Source organism: Aythya fuligula, chromosome 25 (assembly GCF_009819795.1).
Source record: "Aythya fuligula isolate bAytFul2 chromosome 25, bAytFul2.pri, whole genome shotgun sequence".
NCBI classification, from domain to species: domain Eukaryota; kingdom Metazoa; phylum Chordata; class Aves; order Anseriformes; family Anatidae; genus Aythya; species Aythya fuligula.
In genome coordinates this window covers 117136-141317 of record NC_045583.1, presented here as the reverse complement: position 1 = coordinate 141317, position 24182 = coordinate 117136, and the positions used below count along the sequence as shown (strand labels likewise).

At 42.4% G+C, this 24182-nt stretch overlaps 1 protein-coding gene and 1 long non-coding RNA gene across 5 annotated transcripts in view; one reads left to right on the top strand and one right to left on the bottom strand.

The window, feature by feature from the left end:
• The window catches only part of LOC116498717, a 125018-nt gene that overhangs the window by 2247 nt on the left and 98589 nt on the right, over positions 1-24182 (top strand). For 2 of the 4 annotated variants that reach the window (XR_004254192.1, XR_004254195.1), the window contains one exon: positions 4825-4922. The exons of 1 other annotated variant lie outside the window; for it this stretch is intronic. This is a non-coding gene — a long non-coding RNA (uncharacterized LOC116498717). Of the gene's footprint in view, positions 1-4644; positions 4708-4824; positions 4923-24182 lie in introns of all 4 variants that reach the window. One more of the 4 variants, XR_004254193.1, reaches the window with a different exon arrangement.
• TSPAN2 (tetraspanin 2) lies at positions 1740-22586 on the bottom strand. The gene is made up of 8 exons (XM_032203078.1): positions 22472-22586; positions 18818-18920; positions 7310-7407; positions 6788-6862; positions 6144-6242; positions 4894-4968; positions 4056-4139; positions 1740-2412 (listed from the first exon to the last, which is right to left on the bottom strand). Exons 1-8 carry the CDS (start codon positions 22538-22540, stop codon positions 2347-2349), a joined length of 669 nt encoding a protein of 222 aa, XP_032058969.1. The 5' UTR covers positions 22541-22586; the 3' UTR covers positions 1740-2346.

The following is a 24182-nucleotide window of genomic DNA, read 5'->3' as shown; positions in this document are numbered from 1 at the left end:
CTTGGTCTGATACCTGCGGAGTAAGGTCCCAGGACCTAATTTTACATGGCATCCATAGTTAATAAGCTATGGACAGTGATACAAGCCTAACTCTTCTTTGGTATATGATACAACATCTCCTATCATCAGGGGACCTGAAGCTGAGCATAGAAACTACACAGTTGTCACTGCCTGTTGCATACTCAGCTGATACTGCCTTTAGTGCACAGCTGTCTCAGTGCCACTGGATAGTCACAGTTGGTGGCTGAAAAATTTGAAAAGAGAGATTTATGTAAAAACTATCAAGATGTGTCAATTAAATGGGAAATACGGAACAGCAGCATTGTTTCCAGTGCTGAAGTAATAAAAAAGTGATAGGAGTTTGAGTTTCTTTGGGAAATGAGACATAAATTTCATGAGGGATGTATATTCCATGCACATGTGCACTGGACTGCACACATTTCCTGAAGTCCCATCATATTCTAGTGTAATAAATTACTTATAAATACCAAGTCCTGTTAGACATTATGGACCATTTCACTGAGATACGTAATTTAGCTGAATTCTTCCCTGTCATACCCACTCTCTTAAAATGGAACAACTGCATCAGAAATCTGAACTAATACTAATCAGATGGACTGAGCTGCTATGTGGACATTGCTAACAGAAAGTTATTCCCTGAAATACTGAATTACCTGGAGTAAGCCAAAAATCAAAAGATTCTGAGCCCTTACTGTGATTTATTACCTCCTTTTGGGGATAAGCTTTGTCCCTTCTAGGCTGCTTTAAAAGGAACACATTCTTATAAATAAATATGAAAAATAGACAAAAATATGGAAACAAAACTATGTAAACGCAAGCCCTGAGGTATTTCAAGAACATTAATTTTTATACCTGACACACAATCTACAACTGCCAGTAAGAAAGTTTTCTTTATGGCTCTGTAAAAATGTCCCATTTTTCTTCTCTGTCTTACACCCACAAGAAAGGGTGAGAGGTTGAGGTAAGAGCCCCATGAAAGCTGTGATCGTCACCGAAGCAAGACCAGAGGATATTAAAGTGCTACATGTCTTTCCCTGACCATTTTCTGTCTTCAGTTGCACGGACCAGTTAGGTTCTACAGGGTATCTGGCAAAGCTGCTGCTTTTTTTGATACAGTTTCTACTTCTGCACCATCATTTTAGACCATATAGTGTCTTGCAGAATAAAGGGACTTCTGAATAAAGATTTTAGTGGTCCCTTAACTCATATTTTTATTAAATTTATTTATTTATTTCCGTGTCTCAGGCTACCTTTGGAAGCTTAACCACACTGCACTGCAATCGCTCCCAAATGACTGTATCTTGCCAGCTTCCTACCTCTCTCCCTCTCTTTGTTTAGCCTGAATCTCCTTGGACATGTTTCCTCTTACAGAGCTTTCTGTATGCATGAAAATACAACTGGACATCAAAAAAAAAAAGAATATATATATATATAATAATTATAATCCAGTCTGTGCATGACAGTGAAGTCACAGAATCACAGAATGGTTGAGGTTGGAAGGGACCTCTGGAGGTCATCTGGTCCAACTCTCCTGCTCCAGCTGGGCCACCCATAGCAGGTTGCCCAGGACAACATCCAGGCAGCTTTTGAAGAGCTCCAAGGAAGGAGACGTCACAATCTCTGAGTAAACTGTGCCAGTGCTTGTCGGGTCTATTCACGTGAAGTTCTTCGGAGCAGATTGTTAGGCCTTCCCCCCCCGCCCCCATTTTTTTTTTTTTTAATCAAGTCCAATTTTATTATTTTTTTCTCTTTGGGCTTTAGAAAGAATAGTTACAAAATGGATCATAGGTCTTACTTTTTAAAATGGCATTTAGTTCTCCGCCAATTCTTGGCAAATTGGCTCAGTATAAAAGGGTTTCAAGGAACCTGTGGGTGTGTGTACACTCTTGCATAGTGACGACTCTGGAAGAATATGCATGCAAATGTGCACACACAACATATTTCATTTGCACATATGTACCTAAACAAGGTACTGCATATACAGATACCTGTTAAATATGTGTACATATATGTAATGAGAGAGATGCATGTGCTGATATGATGTCTGTAGATATGTGAACTCTTAATTGCACATACACAAACATTAAACAAATTAGTCTTAGATACCATCTTTGCTTTTTTCATTAGAAAGGACATTTTAAAACCCTTTTTGTTCACTTCAGTTTTACTGTAACTAATACAGTTCGTCTCCTCACCTAATGGGATATTTTCCTCTAAGTATGTTAAAACTAATTAAAATGTATTACAGTTATTAAGTTGGGTAGAAGAGTACTTCTTGTAAAGCTTAGTCTTGAACTTCTGGGACATGGTTGTGCAGTGTAAGTTTTAGATCATTTCTCTTGTGTTACGGATTGCACAGCAGAGAACCATGCTGAATATCATGCCAAAGATCTAGAAGAGAAGGAATGCAATTTAGGGATCCACTTTAAAAAAATAAATTATAAAAATAGAACGCGTATCTCAACAATTTGAAGGTTCTTATTGCAGGGTAGCAAGTGACCGCTTCTATCTACAAACCTTAAGATATCAGACAACTAATGTCAATCAGATATTTCACTGATACTTAAAGCCAGGATTTTACATGTCCACATTGGTTTCACTGTTCTTTGTTCTGAATGGCCAGCATAACAGCCCCCAAATGTTAATTTTAACATAAACTGCACTAACATGAGTAATTGTGACTGTTGGTGTTATGCCTAGCATTGCATCAGAAGCTTCTGATTTTTGGAATGCTTATATGTGGAATATTGTATACACATTTGATTAAGAGAAGAGAATGATTCCAGAGGAATCTCTGGTATTGGTGTTAAGCATTGTGGTTTTACAGAGAAAGCTAAGCTCTAACAGTTGCTACTCAGGACCGAGACTATACATTAGATATAAAACTCTATTCATGTTGGGGAACTAGTTTACTAGAATGTTAAAAACAGAGAACAGTGGGTCTCCAGAGCCTCCAGAAATTTCTTTTTGCCACAGTTTTATGTTCCAAAGCAGTGTTAGCAGCTACTGCCTGAGGCTTTGCTGCAAATGATGGGAGATGTCAGTACTATTGGGCAGTTAAATCACTGAGTTCACATCCCCTTCCTGCACACCTTAAGGAAAAAGGAGACAGCTGATGAGTCACACACCATGAAGTGTCAGAAACAAGCACGGAAAAATGTACTGACGTGCTTCTCTGCTGAAGAGATTATTGCTTCACAATTTCTACTATATCAGAGGTGGGAAGCCACTAGCGTATTTCTAGTGTATATATGTAGAGCATTGTGGTTATTGGAACTGTCCTGCCAACACTGATGTGCTGCACTTTTGAGTACACCTTCACATTTTATGCAACTTACAGCTCAAGTGATCTAGGATTGTTTACCCACTCCAGTTACCCTTTACCCACCCCACAGTTTCCATTACATACATAGATCCTCCATCTGCTTTGAATGTCCACATAACTCCATGAACCTCCTACTCTTCAGAGCAGCTAGAAGCATATTTCTTATAAATTTTCCATTTATAGGAGGTCATGGCACATGCGTGCTGGAAAATGCTTTCTGTTAAAGCTGTGTTTGATACAGACTCCTGCCACATCCTTGCAGCAGGGTGACATCTACTGGTCACAGCTCTGCCACGAAGGAGCACACCTTGGGAAAACAGCAATACATACTTGTGGGAGAAGGTGGAGTGTAAGGAAAGTTTTAATGATGCTTTAATGATATAATTCACTGAATCGCTACCTAGGTGCTGTATGTTTAGGAGAGAGATACTATTCTGAAAACTGTGCAGTTTAAATCCTGCTCCTTTAACACAGCACATAGTGATCACTGGATCTGTGACCTAGAAAATCTTTATGTAAACTATCCTTCACATTGAACCAATGTTACAGACAGCATTTTCCTGAAAAGCCATATCAGAGGACACACAGAAGGTGCTAAGAATTGTTGCATCTTTGAGGCATATCACCAGCAGCTGCAAAACAAACCTATTAATAAGGGATGGGGAACTGGACTCAAATACTGATAGAGGGGGAGCATGGGTTTACTCACTGTGATTCCAGCAATTGCAATTCCAACAATTCCAAGTAAATGCAGATTAGCATCAAGTACATTCTGGATTTCAACCAGGCAGTTCTGTTGAAAACAAAATTAAAAGATTTTCACTCCTACAAAAGTACTCTTCAAACAACTATTAATTCTGCTCACTAAACAACAGATGAATATTAAAAAGATTATTGCAGTCTCTGCCCTAACCCTTGTGTCTATACTTTGTGTTTTGTTTGACAGCTTTCACAGCATATTCCCTTTTTAGTGAGACATCAGTATTTGAATGTGCTATTATTTACTTCTTGCCTGTACAGGCTGACACATACAAGTCATCTTCTTACAATCAGTTTACCCTCAAACTCTTTCTGTGATCTGCCATGCTCAATAAAGACGTCTGGCCCTTCAGATTGATAGAGTACTGATAAGCAGATTGATCAAGTGATAGAAATAACAGTAGCATTCTTAAAAACAACAAAATATCTATTCAAGAGTCTCTGCAATACTAAGACAGGCACTTGCCAAAATTCAGCTTTCACAGGGTCTTCCATTTGTGACTCCTGTTCTGCTACATCCTTCTCATCTTGCTTTTCAGATGGTGTAATATTATCATAGCTACAATGGGATGCTGCAAGCAGGCTTCAGAAATCAGGGCAGGGTACGTTCCATATGACCTCCAACTTAGTTCCACCTCTACTTTGTTCCATTTCATACAGAATTTCCTTGCTGGAATTCATGAGGTAAAAAGGAAGTTCTTTCTTTCTTTTACTTCTAGAATGTCTCCAATTTTACTGAATGATTGACATGAAAAATTGTTAAAACAACCAGAACAGAGGACACTTGCCTTTGGCATCTGGATATTCTCTGGACAAGGTAATCCCATTTGTTGTTCCATATTATCTTTACCACAGCATTGGAGCTAAGTGAGAAAGAGAGTGTCAAAAGAAGGGGAAATCATAGATTGTTTCCTGCTGATAGTGAGTCAATTGATAACAAAAAGTAAGAGAAAGAAATATACAGATCAAGTCATAAATTTATTCCATGTACTGACTGATACCTCTGGTAGAATTCCAACTGCATGGGTTCTCTAAAATCAATTTCAATTGTCTGTAGCCATAATAGACAAATTCCTACTGAAAAAAAACCTTCCAGAAGTATCTCATAGCAAATCAAACAAGTAGATTTTGGAAAACTGGAACCCCAAATTCCAAGGAAATAGGCATGGAGAAAGTAGAAAGTCCAAGCAGCACATACATAATTATGGGCAATGCACAAAAGCTACAACAGAGAATACGAGAATCTCTATTTCTGACAGATTATTGTGCTGGGTTTGGAGACCATAATAAATCAGTTTTTCAGAGGGTTTGTTTTTACTGTTCGCATGTCTCCCACAAAATGCTTAGAATTCCTCTTTGGGTCAGAAATAACAGCCATGGGAGAAGGACAAAAGGGTCTGAGATTGTAAAATGTCTGCTCTAAGGAACGTGGGAATGCTGTGAGGAGCAACAACGCCAGGGCTTGATCTCTGTGGGAGGCAGAGTAGATAAAGTGGCAAGTAGCATTCAGGAAGTCACAGGTTCTAATGCTGATTCAGATGCTAACTCTGGGTGGCCTGAATTGAGTCACAAATTATGTTCTTTTGTGTTTTGTCTACTTGGTTCAGTCTGTGACAGTCAGTTCAGCCAGTTACTTCCTGTTGGTAACACTGTAGTTCCTGGGACATTGGTCACAGGTTTTTCTCTGGCAAAATAGAGACTCGTCCATGTACTTCTCGCTGCATTTTTGTGTATTTATTCTTGGACTTTAAAATCTAAAAGATCCATAATAGTCATATCTACTGCACAACAAAGACCAGAAGCTTTAGGTCAAATTTAAAAGCTTGGCCATTTTAAGTTTCAAAAGTAGAATAACTTGCAATCTAAAATCCAGAATTTTGACCTGGCCATCAGGAAACAGTTGTGAGCCTCTGACTCCATTTTAAGCAACATTCAGTTCTGTTCTTCCCTACCTCAGTGGGAGGCATTCTGAATTTTAAATGATAATGTGATAGTAGAATTGTAGTACAAAGCATTTAAGCTCAGGAGAGCTACTCACAGCCAAGTGGTAGTGATAGATAGTCCTGTTGACCTTCCCCGGGTTTTTCATATATTCATCATAAATGTCTTCATATATTTTCTGGACTTCTTGTATTGCCTGCAGAAATCAGACTTTCCAAGTAAGAGGCAAATAAGTCTTACCCTCAGTCCAGTGCAGACTTCCAGCTTGTGCCATCAACCTCTGGTGCAGAAAATTATTCTTGGTAAACTGAGGTAGACATGATAGTAAATATGGGAGGTTTTATAGCCTGATGACTATCAGAAGTACTCTGTATGGGTCAGAATCTGCTGTTTTCTGTGTTTTGATTAGATGCTTTTTAGTTGGATAAGTTCAATGCTTGAATTTTATCACCCTTCTCCCAAGAAATACACCCTTATCATACAGTTGCACTTGATGTTCCTCATGGATGTGACATTCGACCACACAGATAGTCTTTCTTGAGGGAGCAAAAACTGCATCCCATTCTGAAACTGGACTTGTGATAAAACAAGCTGTCATTTACTCCAGATAAGAATGTTAGAGAGTCTTGCTTGCAAAAGTCTCCTGGATACTTTTCCCTTGTATGAGCCAGCCTTCAGGTCCGTCAGCCACAGTAATCTAGAACTGTCCCATTATTACCTTAGAAGAAGCTTGCTACTCACCACTTTCTTGCCTATGAAAGCAAATACTCCAGCAGTGACCTCAGCTGCAAATATCACCAACAAGCAAGCAAAGAACTGCAGAGGGAGAAGAGAACGTTATGTCAGTTTACTCTGCACAATGCGCTTTACAGGCACTGCCACTCAGCCCCTTATTCTTGTCCAGATCTCAACAGCCTCAACAATAACTGACAGAGAAAAATGGCAAACAGAATCAGTGACAAGGGCATCAAGTCAGGCTTCTTGTAATGTGAAAACAAAGGTAGAAATGGCAAAGATATGGCTCTAATGGCGGTTTCAAAAAAGATGGGGTAATTCTAGGAAATACATTACAGGAGGCAAGCAATGGAACTTCATGTATGGAAGCGATGCAGTAGCATAATGGATAGAGATGCTAGATTAACCAATAAAAGGACATAAGACATTTCAGATCTTGGACAGCAAAGATCCTTCCACTAATGACACAAGACGTATGCTTTTGAATGATTTTCCAGCACTTCCAGGCCCTTGAAACCTTTTACTTACTGCTCCAAGTAAGAACTGAGACTCGCGCGCTGCTCCACAGCACCCAAAAAATCCAACCATGGTCATGAGAGCACCTGCTCCCACCAATACATAGAGTCCTGTGGAAAATCAGAATCAGACAAGAATGTAAGGAAGTTTTTCTTTCCAAAGTCTGCTACCTAGTTTGTCAAAACCACACATTTGTAAATAACAGCCCTCTCTGTCTCTCACAAAGAACATCTGTTACACAAAAAAAATGTTTTTGCCACAAAAGGAAACTAAAGATTTCTGTAGAACTCTTGGAGAATCATGGAGACAAATGAAAAGACTCCCGCCTTCCAAATTTCCTGTTCCCAGGGCAGCTCAGTCCAGGAAGAACATACGTTCTACCATCCCAAATGACTTTACCTGGCAATCTATGTGCTACCAGTTGCCTGGCAGTACTTAAAAGAGGACATCTGAAGATTGTCAGGAAAGGTACGGGCATTACAATATGATGTCTCTCTGAAATCAGTACTTTGGCTTGGGAAAAAGGTGAATGCTATTGGAAAGAAGAGGAAGATTGGAAGAACACCTTGAAAGCTGTTAGAGGAAGTGAATGAAACACTAAATTTGTCAGCTATAGTTCTGAGCTTGGCCACTGCCCAGAACAGAAGCTTGCCTACAATTCAGTGATTGGTAGTATGGCACCTTCCTTTTACAATAACTAGCTATGTTACTGCCTGCTGGGAAGCAACATTCCAGCATCACTAATGTACATTTTTTCCCCTCCAGTGTATAGATGAAAGCATCAAAAAATGAGACAGCAATAGCTTTTGAAGGCTAATAGTATCACTGCATTATGACCAGAAGACTTGGGAAAGTGTTGCCTGAAAATGGATAGAATCACAGGACTATACAAATCACATCAGATATTAAAAAAAACAAACAAAAACAAACAAACACAAAACCAAAAACAAAACAACAAACAAACACAGGTGATTCTGTGTTAAAGTAGTAGAGTACCTAAAACTTACAGGCCAAGAACCTTGCATGCTTGGCCTACAAACTCTATCTCATGATGCATGCTGCCTACATCTGAACTGCAGGATACCCTCCTAAAGCCCTTATTTCAGTAGGCAGCATCAGAATGGCTTTGCAGCAGGCAGTGGCAATACTGCATTGCTTTCATGTTCTGGACATTCACTGCTAAATGTTATGCAGTTGTTGACCAAAAGATATCTGCATGTGGACAAATGTAATGACATAAAGAAAAAAAACAAGTGGATCATCAGATCAAATGCATTAAGAGGATAATGAAGCAATCTGTGTATGAAACTGCCTGACACAAGTACAGAATATGGCACATGGCAGTATAGCCCCATTGGTAGAACAACAGATGTAGGATCCCAGCTATGTTCAGAACTTGGCAGGACAAAAACTCTCCTCTCCTCTTTCTTTTTCATACGGGCTTTATCTAGGACAAAGGGAAACCAGAGTACAGAATTTTTCTTTCCTCACTTGTAAACATGAACTGCTTGACCTGTGCTAAGGCAACACATCCGTTGTGTGTGGTGTCGTTCCCATCAGACGACAGCTGTGTTTGGGCCTTGTCTCTGGGTGCCATGCCAGACAAAGTACCAAAGACTGCGCAGCGTCATATAATTCTAGTCTTGGTCTTGTGTGGGCAACATGGAGGACACAGAGATCTGCTGTGCTGATCTACTGCTTGAAAGAACAGCTTAATTTCCTTCACCAAGCTGTATGAGGGGACGGTGGAGCTCTAGACTGTGCACACTAGATGGCACAGTGAGCCTTGCTCTCAGCTTTGGTTACTCAAACTTTTCATCAGAATGTTTAGTATTCTCAATTACAAATCTAAATATTTTAAAATGTGACCCATATCTTCAGGGTTAACAGAGCTGCCAGGACTTACTATTAGCAGACCTTGTGTGACCTAGACTAGAAAGCCCTACAAATGACAGTTTACAATGATTGCCTGGAAAATGAAAAAAACAAACTGACAATATACAAGTGCAGAGGATATAGTCATACTGCCATGCAGGTGCAGCCTTTTTGAAGAAGGCAGACTCCAACCTGCTGCCTGTTCATTAGCTGTCCAGCCACTGTATATTAGCCAGATATCCAACTCAGCTATTGTGATTCTTCTCCTCCTCCTCCATCTTTTGTGCGCTGCTTCCTTTCAGGGATTGCTGCTGAGGAAAACATTCTGCTAAATAGTAATAAAACAATTATAATTAATATGTTTTTGCCAGATCTGTGACACCAGATATGTAGAATTTTCTGCTGACTCTGTTGGCAGTCCACATTATGTGTTTCCTAGATTTTTAATATTCAGCATCTTGGGGCTTAGTAGGAGGGAGCATTCTTTAAGCTAATCACATTCACAATGCAGTGGCTTTCACTGAGGGGGGGGATATACAAAAATATATGTCACTCAGGAGTAGGGGTCAGCCCCTTGTTGGAGGAGAGTTGGAAAAAGCACTAGTCTTAACTTCAGTTGCAGAACCTGCTGCTCAACTGCCAAGCACTAAAACTGCCATTTTCTGAGATCTCCATGGTAACAAATGGAGTATAATTACAGAGATGTTTCCTGGGCCCTTTTCCGCATGTCACTTTCTACTAAAGTCCCTGTAATTACTTATTAGGAAACTTAGGAGACAGACTTTTTGATTAGGAAAACTCAAGAAATGTCTTCCCATTTCTTTTTGTTGCTCAGTGCTAGCAAAGACAAAGCTCTCTGAGGCTCAGGGATGAGACCACTTTCAAGAATCTTGGTTTCCTCATGTCTGAGAAACAGGCTTAGCATTTCACTTGCATGACTCACAGCTAAACCGCTACCTCCGTTTAGAACTTCCCTTTTAAGGCATGCTACAGGAAGAACTTCTCACACTACTCACTAAACAAAGCTCAGTGTGCTGTATGTCCCGGTCCCATAGTTTTGTCAGCCAGAAGTTTAAAACCACTTGCTTCCATCTTTTGTTCAGGAGAGTTAATTCCAGAGTTTGTCCTTGCTCAGCCTGGGACTAGTAATTGCTGACACTTAGAGAGTTATTTCTAGCTGAAAAATACTGAGGACGTGTAAAAAAAAAATCCACATAACTAAATATGCTTTTAAATGTCTACTATATATACACACACATGTAACCTTTCAAACAGGAATAAGACACTTGAATTGTAGAATGAATTGGAAGGGACCTCAAAGATCACCCAGTTCCAACCCCCCAGCCATAGGCAGGGACACCCACCACCAGACCAGGCTGCCCAAAGCCTCATCCAACCTGGCCTCGAACACTTCCAGGGATGGAGCATCCACAGCTTCCCTGGGCAACCTGTTCCAGTGCCTCACCACCCTCATAGTTTCTTCGTAATACCTAATCTAAATCTACCCTCTTTTATTTTAAGGCCATTAGTCCTTATCACTACACCCCCTGACAAAGAGTCCCTCTCCAGCTTTCCTGTAGGCTGCCTTTAAATTGGTCTAGGTCAAGCTTTTCATCTACCAGTACCCCCAAGTCCTTCTCTGCAGGGCTGCTCTCTATTCACTCATTGTCCAGCCTGTATTCATGTTTGGGATTGCCCTGACCCACGTACCTTGAAGAATACCTTGTAAAAAATTCAGAGTGACGATGTTACTTCTCAACGTGCACTGAGGTTTCCTAGCACCCAGAGGCAGGTATGATTTTAAGAAAGGATACCAGAGCAACAATTTCAGAAACATCCTAGATGATGTCAGTATCTGAGACAGGGAGCTACATTTTTTTTTTTCCTGTGGCCTGTAACAGCAATGTAGGCACAATCACCTCAAATTCTGTAATGGGAATAGACCTAAACTAAAAAGTGAGTCTCTCTAGAAGGGAAAGAGAAAAAAAAGAGGGTGACAATGATGCATTGTATGGCATCCTTTAGAATCATGGCCTGACCTTGTGACATTGTCCACTGATGGCTGACAAACTTGGCTACATAGGATCAACAAAGAAGCAGACAAATCCAGAAATTTGGTGGTATTAATGCCATACATTGCTGTGGAGGTAGTATCACATGTCAGAAGTAACTAAGCTTCACTAAACCCTGTTCCTTTTAAAAAAAAAAGTAGGACGGAAAGCAAAGCTTTAATCAGCTTCTATTCATAAGTGCTTCCATTGTAAAATACAAAGCCTTGACATGGCCTTCAGCTTGGCATCCGCAGCTCAGCAGAGAAAAAAAAAAAACAAACACAGTTTATAGTCACAAAATGGAACACATTTGATAGCTAGAAAATCTGACACAAAGAGCTTCTCCACAAAGCATGGCAAAATAAAATGTGCAAGTCAGGTCAAGGCAGAGATTTGAGAATAGTCTAGCTGCAGCTTTTTGTGCAACAAAAGTAGAAAAGTACAAGGCAGAAAGGAAGCAAATGTTTTTGGCCTGTACAATGATTTTTTTTTTATTACCTTATTTTGCCTCTGTTCATTTCCTGATTCCTAATTTGGTATCTTTTTTGATCTCTGTCTGCCAATGGAGAGGAGAGTTTGACAACTTACTAGTCACTGAGTTCATTGTCGTAGTGTTTGGCACCACACATCCCATACAAGAGCAGACATTAGATGGAGAGAGAATACTGAAAACAGGCATATTGCTATCACATTAAGGAGGGCAAACATCAGACCTATAATGACAGAAACCTGCCAACTGTTTGGCTACCTGCAACTCAAGAATATTTATTGCATACGTTCATGTAGGACCTAAAAAGCAAGTCACTCTCAGCCCCTGAATGCCAAAGGTATGCATTTGGACAGAGTAACAACTGTCCCTAGAACCAGAGTCCCTCTATGCTCCCATTGCAAAGAATCATGTGGTAGGCAGAAGTGTGTACTGCCAATGTTTTATGAGGCAGAAAGGAAACACTGCAATACAAACCAGGCAGATAGGAACCTACTAATGTGGAAATTAAAGCCATTCTTATTTCATACAATGCATGAACTGTTATCACCACCATCAGATATAGTCTGCCAGCCTCCTAGACTGGTAGAGAGAGATCTAATTTCATAGTCTGAAGTAGATCACATTCACAAAGTCGGTTTTCTTCAAAATCTTACTGACAGTTATGAGACACAAATCTGTGCCTAGAGCATACTGCAAAGAGTCAGAGGAGACAATTGTATGCTGTCTGTCTGGCTTTATTTCACATGGGTTTCATGTTTACCTGGCTGCTATGGTCACTTTCCATTTTAAATAGTTCTACTCTTTCTTTTTTGGGCTGAGTAACTAACACTGAACAAAATGCCAACTGTTCATACTCTACTGAGAACACAAGCAGCTCTGTTCTTGGCATAAGTGATCCAGAGGCAGTGATGACAGGAGTCCTAGAACCCAGACACGACCTGAAGAGAGTTTCTTGCAGTTATATGTAAATTACAGTCTTGGAGGCAGATGTGCTTCTCCCTAGATAGACTGAGGCTGTCAGACCCTCAGCAGAGCACCAAGGAGCCTGTAGTGCAAGTGCACTGTTGGAAAAAATGAGTTGGAGTTGGAAATAACAGGCCAGACAGGAACGATTGTGTATGTTACATTCGGTGGCAGAGTCAGTTTTTGAAACGAGCTTGTTACTGAACATTACTATTTTTGTGTTAAAAGATTTTTAGTATAAATTTATCTGTTAAATACATTTTCAAAACTAGAGAAGAGAGGCAGAGTTCTCTGAAGGAAGATGAATTTCTGGAGAACTGGAGCATACCCTTAATTTGAGCATAGTGCACATAATTATGTGTTGTGTGAATACAACATGGTTAATCGTCCTGGAACCACAAAAGCATTGCAGATAGTGGCCAGTTTGTAGGCTTCTGCTGGTACACAATTCCTGAATTTCAGTTTAAAAGCAACCACACTGTAATGTAACATCCTGGTTTAATGCCTCCCCCTTCACACAGAATACCAGCATTTGTCACATATCTTGGTCATGGGCATCTCACAACTCTGAATTATTATGTCCCAAATTCACATAAGCCCAAATGTATCACATATCACCTTGTCAGTAGTCTCCAATGGCTCTGTCAATGTCTACTTCACCCTGTACTAAGGTTCACTGAAGTCAGAGGTATGAGATCAGTATTAGTTAGGTTCTTAAACCCAACAGGCAATTTTCAGTGGGCTTCATTGATGCCAGCAGAATTGCAGATTGCATGCAGCTTGACTTGTGAAAGAAGAGCTGATATTAAATCATCTTTGGAGCTGTGTGTGTTTTTTAGCATCCCTGCAAAGATGCTACAAGCTGGCTTGCTGCCTCCCAGCACCTTTGCTTACAGGAAACATCTAGTTTCTTAGTGTCTGATTGCCAATGTAATGAAAGCACTTGGCAACATAGGTACATAGTTCTGCACAGAACCATATTCTTTTCTTCAAGCATTGCTAGACTGAGGATAAAAGATTAATAAGTTGACATACACTCAAAGTTGACAAACACAATCAGCTGTATGTAGTGCCGTACAGCCTGCTACAACTATTCACTCATGCAAGAACATTACTGCCTTTTTTGCTTTGAAGCTTTTCCTAGATAATTAAAAGTGTTGAACCTGTGGTGCTGGACCCTGGCCTGCACAACACTGTGCTGCCTCTGCACAGGCAGTCTGACCAGAAGGTACAACTGCTTGATCACTCACTGAGGTAGGCCATGAAATACCCTACATACTCAGTGAATCGTATTGTAAGAGTTCAGCATTTGCAATAATGAGACCAGCGTGCAGACACTTAAGGTGACTTGCAGCAGCCCAGGTAAAAGAGAACAGGGTGCATCAAAGAAAGAGATGGTGTAACTGTCAGTTCAACTGTTGCTGCTGTGTGGACCGAGCTAGCTTTTTGATAGCTGTGCAAAGGGGGAGTAGGGTGGGAGAAAGATGAGGATAATTTACCAGGCAAAAAACATGAAGTGCATTATCATGCTTAAGTGATTAATTTAAAAAACAACCCTTCTGGATTTCAGCACATGACGCATATAAAACAATTAATCTGAGCTAGATGGACAGATTATTTTTAGTTAATTGGCTTGTTTTGTTAGAATTCTGACTTTGTGGTGGCTTTTTCTTCTAGGTAAGAACTCTCTCTGGTGTGATACTGGCTCATAGGTACTGACTGCTAGGTTTTATGATCCAGCATAGAGACTGAAGACTTTTGAACCACTTTCACTTTGAGATAGTGTTTTTTGGTGGTGGTGGTGTAGTTTATTTTTTTTTCTGGTAGGTTGTTGATTATCATATATCAAGATGATTTCTAATGCAGTAGCTTTCATTTTCCACTCAGGATCACTATCAGCCTTTTCTAAACAAACTTTATTCATTGCAGAAAAAAACTTGCACACAAGATGATAGGAAACAAGACAAACACTGCTTACATTTTAGGTACAGACTAAAAGCCTCTGCAAGGTCTAATGCTTATGATAGCAAGAACACTCAATCCTCTTCTCGTGGTATTGCATCGCTTTACAGAGGCTACTTTGTCAATAGTTCTCATGTTAGGGCTGATAGAATTTGATAGGCTATGGATTTTGGAGAGAAAATACTGCTGACCAAAGGTACAGTGTTTGACTCCAAAAGACCTGAATAGAATATAACAGAATGAGGCACAGAAGCAGAGAACTGTCGTTAACTGCTAGCCAGCTCCTGTTTGCGTGGGCACCCATTCCTATGGAGAAAAAATACTAATATCCTTCAACTCCAGACATGACTTAATATCCTAAGGCATGCACCATCTAATTGTACCTTTCAAAGCCAGAATGATCACTCATGCTCTCATAGACCCCAAGAAAAAGCCACAGCCACCCTGAAACTTCCATCCACAGCTGGTCTGGTTCTGGACTGTAGCATGGACCATGGAACATGGGCATAGAGAGCATAATATATCAGAAAGTTTGCGATCTCTGGCTGTGCAGGAGAAGCAATGACTCAGTGCTGCCCATTAAGAGAAGAATCATCCAGGTCGATCCATTCACGTTCATCATTATTAGCCTTATTAACAGGGCTTCATTTTTAGTGCTGCTGGCAGTGATGTGACCCTCTCACTTCTTTTATTAGAGGTACACAGAGTTTGTTCTCCGTGTCGTCCATGAAGCTAAAACAGATTTTCCTCTTCATCCACCAAATGCAAAGAGAGGAGAGCAAATGTCTTGAACTGTCCTTCAAAAAGCCCCTTTGCTGGTTTTTACTTAAATGCTCAACTTGCACTCAACAGGCGCTTTGTCTTCTCGTCTGTGGTTTAGGTATTTTTCAATTTAAGAACAGCACTGCTACAAAGAACTAATGAAGGACCAATCAATTGGGAGACAGCAGAAGGTTCATGTCAGGTTCACACAGGCGTATTTCTTACCCTTCTGACTGTTGCAGACTTTCCTGCTCAGTAAAAAACTCACGAGAATCTTGGCACTGCAGCCTCAGAAAGGAGGAGTGAAAGATCTTTTTTCCATTTGGTCAGTACAGTGTCACACACAACTCAGATAAAAGAGGTGACTGCCCAGCTATTGACCTTTGCTTAAATTATTATTATTATTTACTGGAATACAGCTAAGAGAGGAATATATGAAACCTACCAGAGCTGAACTGCAGTAAGAAGAGGAAAGGTATGTTTCTGCCTAACTGCCCTGAAGCACATGCACAGAAAGCATACTATGAGATGGAGTAACATGAAAATATTTTCATGCCTGCCACTACAGTGAGAACTCCAAAAGCTGGAACTGGAATGAGAAGATGTCCAATTTTAGGAAGCTACTCCTTGTATATAGTTGAAACTATCTTTCACTCCAGTGTGCGATTCATTCAGTAGATTAGATGGAGACTGCATGGATCAAAGAGTTCCAGTTTCATCCCCTTATGTTGTAGGTTAAAAAACTGCAAGCTGCAGTGGGGAAGATGGATTACTGAACACAAAACCGCAAGCAACAGAAAAGTAACACCACATATGTGCTTGACCTCAGCACTGCTGCCTGCAAGTTGTTCTGAAACCAACAAAAACATTTCAGTGGCTGGAAAAGATGAAGAGGCCTGGTTGCCAAGTCATGGCCCAAACTATTCCAAGGGGTAGAAGAGACAGCTGGACTGCTGCTAAAGAACAAGGCTATTTAGAGAAACTAATTCTGGCCTATTGGAAAATGCAAGGATATAATTACCAATTATTTTAAAATAAAACAAAATTTCAGATCCAGGAAAAAAACAAAACAAAACAAAAACAAAACACAACACTTTATAAGGAAGCAACAGAGAGAAACTGGTTAGATTCAGCTGGCAGCTCAGTACAGGTACAAAAAGAGCAGAATGTGCTGCTCTTTGGAAGCAAGAAAATGAGATGTTATCCACAAGATGGTGATTCTAGACAGTGCCTCAACCTACAAAGCAGTGCTTCAACCCACAGACATCTAAATGCAGCTGCAGTGTCCTTCCAAACGCTGATGCTGAGCTTATCTGATCACAGGGACTTGGGTTATCACAAGGCAGCCACAACAGTGGTCAGTGGAACAAAGTTAAAGAAATTGTTTTTAAATATATGGCCATGTGTTTGTATCTCCAAGTCATGTTGGTGATCTGCTTTGTCTTTCAGCCCTTTGGGCAGCTGCATGTAGTGTACTGCACAATATTTCATATTAAGAGTTGCTATGCAGAATTCTGGCTGTCACCCAAAATGCATGTTGCCGTGCAAACACACAAAACCAAATAAACAACACTCGTAGAAACTGTGAGATGGGTTAAATGCACAAATGTCAAGGGGGACTTGAAGTCTCCTACAGAGCTAAAGCGCTTGAGACCATCAAGTGCAGCCTTGTCTGCTGCTTCTGTTGAAAAACAAAATCAACCAACCAACCAAACAAACAAACAAAAAACAAACACAAAAACACACTGGTACTTAACTTATCACTGATCTTTTACTATTGCCTTAGTGATTGTTGGCCTCTTCAGGTTTCTGACTGACTGCCCCATTGGCTGTTAAAAATTCATAACAGCATTTAATGTAACTTGTAAGGAGGGAGGGGAGCGTATATATATATTTTTAAGAGAGATGCTCCATTCAGAGCACACTGCCTATTATAAAAAAGGGCCAAAACCTTGTCTTAGAGTTCAGCCAAAAGTACAATTTACAAGAATTCTCAACATATTTGTCCTGTTCCTTAGCACTTCCTCTGCTAGCAGTTACATGTTACAGCATTCAGCACCATAAATATATGTAATAATCAGCCCAATAGTTGAATGTCAAAATATATGACTAAACTTGTATAAGAACATTCCTCAGGACTTCCCAAAATGAACAACTCTGAATAGCTTTTGTAATTCTTATTCAGGACTGAAGCATATTAAATCTTTCAAAGATTTAAATACACATGCACCAAAGAATATCTTGTTTATACAGTGTTACAGTCTGCACTTCAAAGCTGTGAAATGACTATAGTACTTATTCACATGACAGGATTTACTACTTTCTGGCTTCTAACAGACCAACAGTAATTGAATTTGAAGGCCAGAACATCCCTCAGTCTTGTTGAATATCCTGTGTCAAACCTAAGTAGATGAGGCAGGGAAGAGTTTCAGCACAGATAATTCAGCAGGTATAAGCTGGATATGGAAATAAAGGTGGTCCCATGTGCTGCCAATGTAGCAGCTCAGATGTAAGAGGAAAAGTAAATCATATTTCCTTGTCTCTCTGCATCAGAGAAGATGCTACAGGGCATTTTGCAGCATCCCTCAGGACCCAGTCAGAGTTACATCTGAATGGTCTTATTCAGTCTCTTAAGCTCCCAGAGAAACATTGCTGGACATAACACTTGACCCATCTATTCCCTCAGTACTACAGTCAGATCTGTGCCTCTGGCCCTGTTGCATATGTCAAAGAAGCTTTGGTTTAGGACTTTGGTGTAACAGAGTCAAGGTCTCCATTAAGACAATGGGGGTATTTAAAGTAACTGCACAGCCCAGTCAATATTCCTGTGATGGGTAACTGACTGCTAGGACATTCTGAGTCAAATTCCATTCTTGTACGCCCTGCCAGGGTGGCTTGATGGCCAAGACAGGACTGGGTATTCATTCACACATGGCATTTAGAGATGGCAAAAATGATTGTACCGATTGGATTTTATTGGCTGAGTCTATATCAAGGAGTGAAATATTAAAAGAGGGAAAAAAATCTGACCCTTCTTGCATAAAGACAAGTTGCAACTACCAATAGATGGAGAAATACAGTTGCTGGCAGTCCTAGACAGCTGCTATTTCAGGACTTCTATAGACACATACCAGGCTGTTTCCCAAAACCCAACTGCAAATCCCACAATTCACTTAGGATATGTAGGAATTGAATCAAGCGTGAAAGAAGAGTTCAGTTAGGCCTAAAGAAATTGATGCCAAGCAGAGAAAGGATGAAAGCCACCACCCACGTGGCACACGGCTCCAGAATACCCATTTTGTGCAGTTCAGCTCAGGTATTGTTGGCCTTCATATAATTCAATGCATGAGGTGTGTCATGTGCCCTGGGATGAAACCAAGGCTAATGGCTACTGCCATCACAGGCACTTAAACTTACCAATGAAGAAATACTCTGGAGGCTTTTTGTCTGAAGCAAACTCTGCCATAACCCCACCAAACCGCAGCCATAGACCAAAGGCAATGACAGCCAATCCTGCCAGCTGAAAAATACATAGAATAGTCAATACTTTAATAACAAATGTCTGGAGAACATCAAAGAAGTGTCGTCAAAGAAGTGTCAATAGCAAATCCCACAGCTCAGAGTTGCACTGTCAGAAAATTCAGGAAGCTCATGGTAGTATTTGATAACCATGAATTCGGTACAATGTACTTCTTTCATTCTTTTGGCTTCTCAGTATAGTGGTGCTTATGAATTTACTAGTGACTTTAAAACCTTTTTGAGTAAGCTCTTTTAGTTATCAAAATGTGGCCTGAATCACAATGGGCAAAGGATTGGGGCAGGGAGGGGCGAGGGTGGTGAGGGAGTCAGTGCCCATGAGAACAGACAGGATGCAAATCCAATGGCAACACTGCCCTCCTTCCTACCAGAAGACCCAGAACTGCACTGTAGCCCTACCATATGCAGGAGGCTACTCAGAGACTCTGCCTGGAGTCAAGATGCTGTTACTGTAGGAAAAACACTATCCAGAGGGGTGCTGCCAGACCAGGAGTTGAGTAGCACTGGCATGACTCAAACCAAACTTATAGATGGAAATAACTTCATTTGTTTTTTTTCAGCCCTCTAATCTGTTTTAGGGCTAAGTAATAGCCTGTTGAGCTAAGGAGGTGCCCTCTTCCCCTGTATGAATTTCAGGTCCAGCTCCAGAGTCACAAGGTACGTGATGGTATGAAGAGACCAGCTGGACGTCAGTCATACCAGACTACAGAAGATCTTTAGGCCATTTCAGAATTGCTGCTGCTGCTGAATTGTGAGAATGGTTCTGTTTAGAGGCTTACCAGAAATAAAGGCTTATATTGTTCTTAGGGATGTGCAGAAGTGAAGTGTCTTTGGACTGATTCTGACAGGGCATTTTTCCTATATAGAATCATAGAATCATAGAATATCCTGAGTTGGAAGGGACCCTTAAGGATCATCAAGTCCAACTCTTGACACCGCACAGGTCTACCCAAAAGTTCAGACCATGTGACTAAGTGCACAGTCCAATCTCTTCTTAAATTCAGACAGGCTCGGTGCAGTGACCACTTCCCTGGGGAGCCTGTTCCAGTGTGCAACCACCCTCTCTGTGAAGAACCCCCTCCTGACATCAAGCCTAAATTTCCCCTGCCTCAGCTTAACCCCGTTCCCGCGGGTCCTGTCACTGGTGTTAATGGAGAAAAGGTCTCCTGCCTCTCGACACCCCCTTACAAGGAAGTTGTAGACTGTTGTAGTTGTAGACTATATTGGACTCCCTGTCAGAACTAGGAAATGAAATGATTATTATGGTGCACAATATCTTTAATCACAGAAATGATTAACAAAGAAGCATTGGGTACTGTCAAATTCAAGGAAAAAATCCTTCTAATGCAAATGGCTAGATAAAAATGACATGTCAGATGAGGGAAAACAGCTATAGACAGTGGTCCCAAACCAACAGCATGCTGGACATTTATAAACCTGCCAGCCAACGGCGAGTGTGCTGGCAGTTTTAGCATCCTTCAGGACCAAGCACAATGCTGTGCAGAGAGTGTCCAAAGGAGGGCAACAAAGATGGTGAAAGGTCTGGAAGGGAAGATGTATGCAGAGTGGTCAGGGTTGCTTGGTTTGTTCAGCTTACAGAAGAGAAGACTGAGTGGTGCCAGGTCACAAGGGAGAGCAGAGGGCAGGCACTGATCTCTTCCCTCCAGTGACAACAACAGGTCCCAAGAGAACAGCATGGAGCTGCCACAAGGGAAGGTCTGGCTGGGTGTTAGGAAAAGGTTCTTCACTGAGAGGGTGGTCGGGCACTGGAACAGGCTGCCCAGGACAGTGGTCACAGCACTGAGCCTGCCAGAGTTCAAGAAGCATTTGGACAGTGCTCTCAGACATAGGGTTTGAGTTTTGGGTGGTCCTGTGTGGAGTCAGGAGTTGAACTCCATGATGGGTCCCTTCCAGCTTGGGATATTCTTTGATTCTATGAATGCTCCCTTACTCTACTGATGGAGGCCCAGAGCCCAGGTCTGCAGCAACCACCCAACCTGAATGAGGTTTATAAAACACGTATTGCTTACCATATCCTTGGTAACTTGGTAGGGTGCTTTTTGAGCCTGTCCTGCATTGCCAGGCACTTGATTCAACTAGCATAGCTACAGCAAGCAAAAAAGGCAGGCAAGCATATGGCTGAAGAGCTTGGGATCACAATTTCCTTCACAGAAGGTAAAGAACAAGATGTGCTGCATCATTGAGTGTGAGAATTCCCTGCCCCTCTGGTCATGGCATTTGTACCTGCCCTGCTTGCAGGCTTGGGCTCAGGCTGTGGACTGCTAGGCAGCAGCATGAGCCCCCTCTTTCTAAGTGATTCTGGTACTTTGGATGTGTTTGAAAGGAATGCCCCCAGTCCAGCTGAGAAAATGGTTTCTGCCATTTCAGTGAAAAGACCTAACAAAACACAAGTAGTTGTCACTCCTGTGAAACAACATAAGACAAAGCTTTGTCCTTCTTACTGACTTGCAGCTGCAGCTGAGCAACATCATTCTGCTCCCAGAGCTTGAGCACAGCAGCACTGTGTACCCGGAGCATGCAGCGCTGTCACCAAGAGGGAAGAGCATTTGGTTTAACCGTGTTTAAAGCATAAAGGAGACAAAAGCCCCAAACCGGTTGCCCTAGAGAAGCTGAACAGGATTATTTTGTGACTTTTTTTTTTTTTTTAACAGAAAGCAAGAAAAAGACATTTAAAAGGCCACATTTCTAATTATTTTCTAATGAGAAACTGAAAAATTACTGGAAGAGAGTACACAGCATATGGGAAAGTGAAAGAAAAATGAAAGGTAACAAATTAAATCGTGCTGTGGAACTGCGAGCCTATTGAAAAGGTGTTACGGTTGGAGAGTGGGCATAGCGTGCTCTGATCTCTTGGGGGTGTCGCAATAAACACTGTTCTTTACCGAATTATGGTCGTACACAGCAAAGTAAGTGCAATACGATGCAAGGACTTTGTCTTCCAGGATGAACTTGTAAAAGTAGCAGCTGTTGGCTCACCATTTGAAATGTTATTATTAAGAAGCATCACAACGCTGCGGAGAAGCGTTGCACCGCGTATGCTGCATGGGATGCCGGGAGAGCCACTGCGGCCTCCTGCTTGAACAGTTAGGCTTGCTGGGGAGACGGTCGCTACTTTAAATTGTCATTAAGGGAGGATGCTGTCTCTTCTCAGAAGTGCCTTCACACATCGTGTATGCGTCTTTCCAGGAAGAGATGCATCTTCACGAAAAAGTCGAGAGCGCCGGCAGGGTGCTGCTGCAGCGTAGCAGCCCGGCTCGCAGCGCTCCTCTGGGGGACTCGCGGACTTCCTCCGGCGCGGGGCAGCCCCGCGGGGCTCTGCGGTGACCCCGACACCGCGGCAGCCCGGCCGGCCGCTGCCCGCTGCCCGCTGCCCGCGCTCCGGGCGCCCGGCCGAGCGCGCCGGGCTGCAGCCTCTCGAGGCGCCGCGATCCGCGCCCCGCCGCCGCCTGCGCCCGGCAGGTGCCACCGCCCCGCCCCGGCCCGCCCCGGCCCGCCCCGCCGGCCGGCGCTCACCCAGAAGCTCAGGTTGAAGACGAAGAGCAGCACCTTGACGCGGCCCATCTCCTCGCGCGCCGTGCCCATAGCGGGCGCGGCTCCGCTGGCAGCTCCCGCGGCGGCTCGGCCCGGCTGGGCGGTGGCGCCGCGCGGGGCGGGGCGGGGCCGGGGGCAGGTGCCGGGCCGGGGCCGGGGCCGGGGCCGGGGCTGGGGCGGTCGAGGGCGGGGCCGGGGCCGGGGCCGGGGCCGGGGCCGGAGGAGCGCTCGGGGTGGCGGCGGCCTCGGCGGACGGCGGAAGCTCGAGGGCGGCTCTCCGGGCCCGCTGCCGGCAGAGCCGGTGCGAGGGGGCCGGGCGCGGGGCGTGCGGCGGGGCCCGGCCGGCGCGGTGTGGGGCGCGCCGGGGCAGCAGGAGGGCTGGCCGGGGGGGCCCCCCTCCGCCTTTCCCTCCGCATGCGCGCGGTTCAATCCCTCTGCCGCCTGGGCGTAGCGCGGACCGCGTGCTCCCGGTGCTGAGAGGCTGATGTGTGAAGTCCACGGACAGCGGGGAAATGGCCGAGCTCCTCTCGATAGTTTTCCATTTTTCCCTCACGCTCTTCAGCTAAGGTCCCCTAAAGTTCATCTTCCAATCACTAATACTTCCGCTTCTCTTCTCAAAACTTCACCAGAAATGCTGTCTCTGTTGTCAAAATCTTAGATTTTTTTTTTTTTTTTTTTTCTCAGCTGCTATTTTCGCTCGAAGTAAGATAGAGTCCCTTGAGAGGTGGGGTTTCCGTGCTGAGCGTTTCCTCTCGGTGTTTAACGAACAGAGCGGCCGTTTCCTGTGCTGTGTAACCGGAGTTTTACCTATCCAGTTTTGTGTTTTGGAATTAGTTTTGCTCAAGATGTGTATGGAAACTTCCTAAGCCTTTTTGCACAGATGCTTAGGTTTTGTTGTTGTGAATGCAATTGCACTCATCTAGCGGTTCAGTAATACTGGAAGATGTTGAAGATGGTTTCTGTTTTCCCTCACTTTGCTGTTTATATTTGGCTGCTTTAAAGACTGCCAGGTTTTTTGGAAAACCATCCCAAATAGTTCATTTTCATTGCAACTGCTAAGTTTCATTAGGAATCTCTTGTTCCATTAGCAATGAAATATACTTTTTTGTTGTTTTTAAAGAAATATTCAACCTACTTTAAGCAAACTTCTGCCATTTTCCTTCTTTTATTTGGAGTGATGCTGTGCTAAATGGTACTGACTTACCAGGTCCATTATATTCCTCCTAAGTTACCGAAATCAGGAGTCCATTTGAAGAGACAAAATAACTTGATGGCAATTCATTATCCCCTGATATTTGAAGCAACAAAAAAATCTAAAAGGAGGAACAATTTTGCATTGTCTCATGAGGGCAAAATAGATAGCTTTTGAAAAATTTCTCAACTAATTTTCATGCTTGCTCTCCCGAATGGTTTAGGAGCAGGGCATTCAGCCTTCATAAATAGTAGATCTTCATGCTGCATAAATCTTGCAGTGAATGAAATCCACTGAAAGATCCATCCATCCAGTTGAACTGATGATAAATATATCTTCTCATGATGATGAATATGCTTATGCCAGCAGTTTCAATGATGCCCTGAGTAGTGACTTCAATTTGATATTTATTCTATGCAGCTGGGTTTTTATCGTCATTTATTGTTGCAGATACATTTATTTTAACATTTCATTGCTTCTGGAAGAAAAGTCATTTGCAGT